Source organism: Crocodylus porosus, unplaced genomic scaffold (genome assembly GCF_001723895.1).
Source record: "Crocodylus porosus isolate Cpor-Errol unplaced genomic scaffold, CroPor_comp1, whole genome shotgun sequence".
NCBI lineage: Eukaryota > Metazoa > Chordata > Crocodylia > Crocodylidae > Crocodylus > Crocodylus porosus.
The window spans coordinates 35,660,910-35,664,741 of record NW_017728910.1 but is presented as its reverse complement, the minus strand read 5'-3'; the positions used below and the strand labels follow the sequence as shown (position 1 = coordinate 35,664,741).

Genomic DNA, 3,832 nt, shown 5'->3' with positions numbered 1-3,832 from the left:
AGAGAGAGAGAGAGAGCAGTGTTTCATTTTAATTACAGAAAAATGTGGATTTGGGTTTACTTTTTTAAATCTGAAAATTAGGGATTTTTTTAAATAGAAGAAAACCAGGACTCCTGCTAATCAGAAATAGATGATGGGGTTAAATGAAAAGGAATTAGGCAGGGTTAACTGAATCTCATGATGACTGGAGCTTCATGAACCTCTCGTGCATCAACTTGATGGGGTAACAAGTTTAATTTGAGTTAGCGGAACTTCTCCATTGGTTTCCCTTTTCTCACTGTTCTACTATGGATATTCCCATGCTTTGGGGTTTTGCTGGTTGCCCCCAACCTCTTTTCTGATACATGTGAGGGTGTTTTTAAATCTCCTTATAAGGCATTAGGTGTTGGCTGCAGCCAAGGCTGGGGATTTTGACTGGGGTGTGCCAATGCCTCTGCTAGGACCAAAATCAGAGGTTCCTAGCTAAAGGATCTTGCCCCTTCAGTCAGAGTCAGACTGATCTCCATACTTGGGGTCAGGAAGGAATTTTATCCCATGGCCAGATTGGTATGGACTCTGGGGGTTTTTATCTTTCTCTATAGTGGAAGGTGGGGCCCTCTAACCTGGATCTCTTGAGTTTATATTAACACATTTTTATAGAAGCAGGACATTGGCTGCCATGATTCTTCTGCTTTATTTGTGGCAAGTTAGGGTGTTATGTCTTGAGTTGTGTCAAGATTGAGGGTAGTCTTATGTAGAGTTTAAATTATGGATTTTTTTGGGTGGTTTGGATAGGTATGATCCTGCCTCAGGCAGGGGGTTGGACTAGAAGACCTCTGGAGGTGCCTTCCAGCCCTACTTTTCTATGATTTCACTAACGTGTGACAGCTAGGTATCAGTGAAAGTACCAAGTGGTCCCCCACCTTCAAGATATTTGAGACAGATTACAACTCTGCTGGGATTAGAGACTATTCCATCTAAATTAAATCAGAGAAAAGAGAGTCATAGACTCACAGATTTTACTCCTTCCCCATTCATAGCAGCTATTTGGTGGACAGGACTAGAAATGAATACCACATTCCAAGACCCTCTACATATCCCTCCTGATCACACCACAGTGGGCTGCTGGAGTCCTGCACACTTAACAAACTGCTCTTGACATTCTCTCTGGTTATGTGGGCTGCTGAAGAACAATTATGGCTAGGAGGTAAAGGCCTTTGTGTCCCTTCTGCTTTGCAAGATTTGGCCTATAGATAGATTAAGTGTATGTTTCTTAATAAAACAGTGAAGAGATCTAAATTACTGTATCTACTTGCATACCATACGAACCCTTTTCCTAAAAATTATCTCACCAAAATGATGGTGCTTGTCTAACATGGTACATCTGATTTTTTTTTTTGCCCAGAATAGAAGCACCCCACTTTGATTCCTGCTCCACCCAGAGTTTAAAACCAACTGCCCAGTAGCAGCAGTGGCATTTCTACACAGGCAGCTGAGAGAGTCAGTTGACTTAGTGGCTCATTGTTTTTCATTCCACAAGCATTAACAACAATCTCTTCCTTTATAATGGTCTTCATATTCCACTAATCAAGCTAACCTTTCTTCCTGCAATTCTGCTGTCTGCTAACTACTCCTGGTCTCTTTTCTCCTGTTTCATAGTCCTGCAGACAGTTTATACTACTTTCAAAATTGTAATTCTGCCTATGAAGACCAGTGGCTACAGTTTCATTTTTGGCTGAGCAGAAAAAGGAGGGTGATTGAGCTAAATATTAGTTCTGACCCTGCTCAATGCACCCATAACTCTAGAAAAATTTTTACTCTGCCTTCTGAAAAACAAGGCATGTGTCTTATTTGCAGGTATGGGATATGCAAGAAAATTCAAAGTTTAAACTTGGTGGCCCTGTCTTTTAAATGATGTGCTGTGAGCTCTGACTCCTTTACCTGCCAAAAGGTAAAACCAAGTTTATCTAAAAAGATCTGAAATCATGCTTTGTGGTAGGTTTCCTACACAGAGTAAAAAAGAAGAGTCAATTCCCAGCTTTTTTATACCTGCTTTGCTAGCAGATATGTTAGGCTGTTTTGTTTAGCCATCCTTCCTTTAGTAAGCATTGAGCAGGACTGATGCCAAGTACTATCAGAAGGTAATTTACTTGTGTACCAACTAATAGAGATATAACTTCATTTTAGGTGAAGATATATGTGCATGTACTGACTGCACCTATATTCCTGGACTTTCAGGACCTTCTGGTGCCCCAGGACCAGATGGTGCACCAGGAACTAGAGGTAAAATATATTGGTGCTACAGTGTCATTGGAAAAAGCCAGTGTTTATGGACTGTCTATAGCAATATCTGATAACAATTAATTGATTATAAAGGGGTACTTTACATATTTAAAATCAACATTTCACATGGTGTAAACTGAGAGGTTGTGTTTGGGGCCAGGTTTGTACATCTCTCAGATTTAATGGTGGAATGTGGAGTCTTCAATCTTAGAAAAACTTGCTGAGTCAAGAGGGAAACCTCAGCTGCCTTCATTTCACAAGGGGTGAGGTGAACTTGCCCTTCCTTGCACTGTCTCCAGTGGACCATTAAGAAGAAACCAACCTTTGAAGAGATTGCTGCTATCTTGAAGGACTTTTGGAAATACATGAAGATTAATAGAGCACGAGGGCATATGAAAGTAAATAACGTTTTCAGTAGATCTACTGCTTCTTTAGGAGGAATAATGTTTTCCTAAAAAGTTTTTACTAGAAAGAATGTACTATAATTTGTCTAGGAATTTAATAATGTGGAAGAAGAAATGTTAAAATAAAAAATAAAGGAGAAATGTCTTTATGCACCCGTCAGTGAGCCTTTTACCAGTTATTTTCTAAGGCAGTTCACAGATGTATATTTTAGGTGGTAATTCTGTGTTGTATGCTGTGGCTAGAGGTTGTCAAATCTGACTTTCTTACTTTAATTTTTAACAAATTATGATGTTCCTATCACAGGTGGAGAAGGAGTGCCAGGCCCCAAAGGTTCTCAAGGTTCTCCAGGGACACAGGGGCCTCCAGGTCTTCAAGTAAGGTTCAGATTAAATGTCTCCTCCAGGTGTTTTATTGAATTTTAGTAAGATAAGAATTCAGGAGCACAAAGCTTACACATACCCAATAAGCTATTTAAATAATCTGGTGGTCAGCCAGCACTGAACCCTGTTCTGCCCCAGCTATGCCATGACCAGTAACTTCCCTAAATAATTTAAAGCTAAAGGTTTCAAACTACACAGCAGTGGCTGCAGTACATATGTACCTAAGAACAAGAATGTTGTGTGTTCTAACCTTGCTTCTGCCACTGATTTTCTCTGTAATATTAATCAATTCTCTGGACCACTCTAGGCTATGCCCTCAAGGTGCCATGGCATATCACCAAATCTCAGACAGAGTGCAGGGAGTTCAGCTTTGTCCTATCCCTTTAAAGGATTCCCTTTCATAGTGGAATGGCTCCCTTGCCTGGGAGGGAGATCTTTTGAGGGATTTGCCTCACAGTTGGTTTAGCTCATGTGTGCAGTTAGTAGCTCCCTGCTGTTATTATGTTGTACAGTGATGCTATTAGAAGCATAGTAGTGACAATATTCAGAGCATACTGGGCAATTACTGAACCACACAAGAATCAGTTCACCAGGATCACTGTGCTTTGACTCCAGAACATCTCCTGCAGTAGGGACCAGTAGTGAATGGCATAGAGCCACTGGTATCAGTGTTAGCCTTGCAGGGATTCCCACATGGAAGAGGAAATTCCTGCCAGCTGTCTGTCCTGTTACCCTCTTCATGCCATCAAAGCATTGCAAAGGATGAAGCAGGGACAAGAATCTGG

General features: G+C 40.8%; 1 protein-coding gene across 1 annotated transcript in view; it reads left to right on the top strand.

The window, feature by feature from the left end:
- COL4A3 (collagen type IV alpha 3 chain) overlaps positions 1-3,832 on the top strand; it is an 88,496-nt gene that overhangs the window by 33,975 nt on the left and 50,689 nt on the right. The window contains exons 22-23 of the mRNA XM_019533046.1: positions 2,167-2,262; positions 2,971-3,041. Of these exons, the coding sequence (XP_019388591.1) occupies positions 2,167-2,262; positions 2,971-3,041 (167 nt within the window). The remainder of the gene's footprint in view (positions 1-2,166; positions 2,263-2,970; positions 3,042-3,832) is intronic.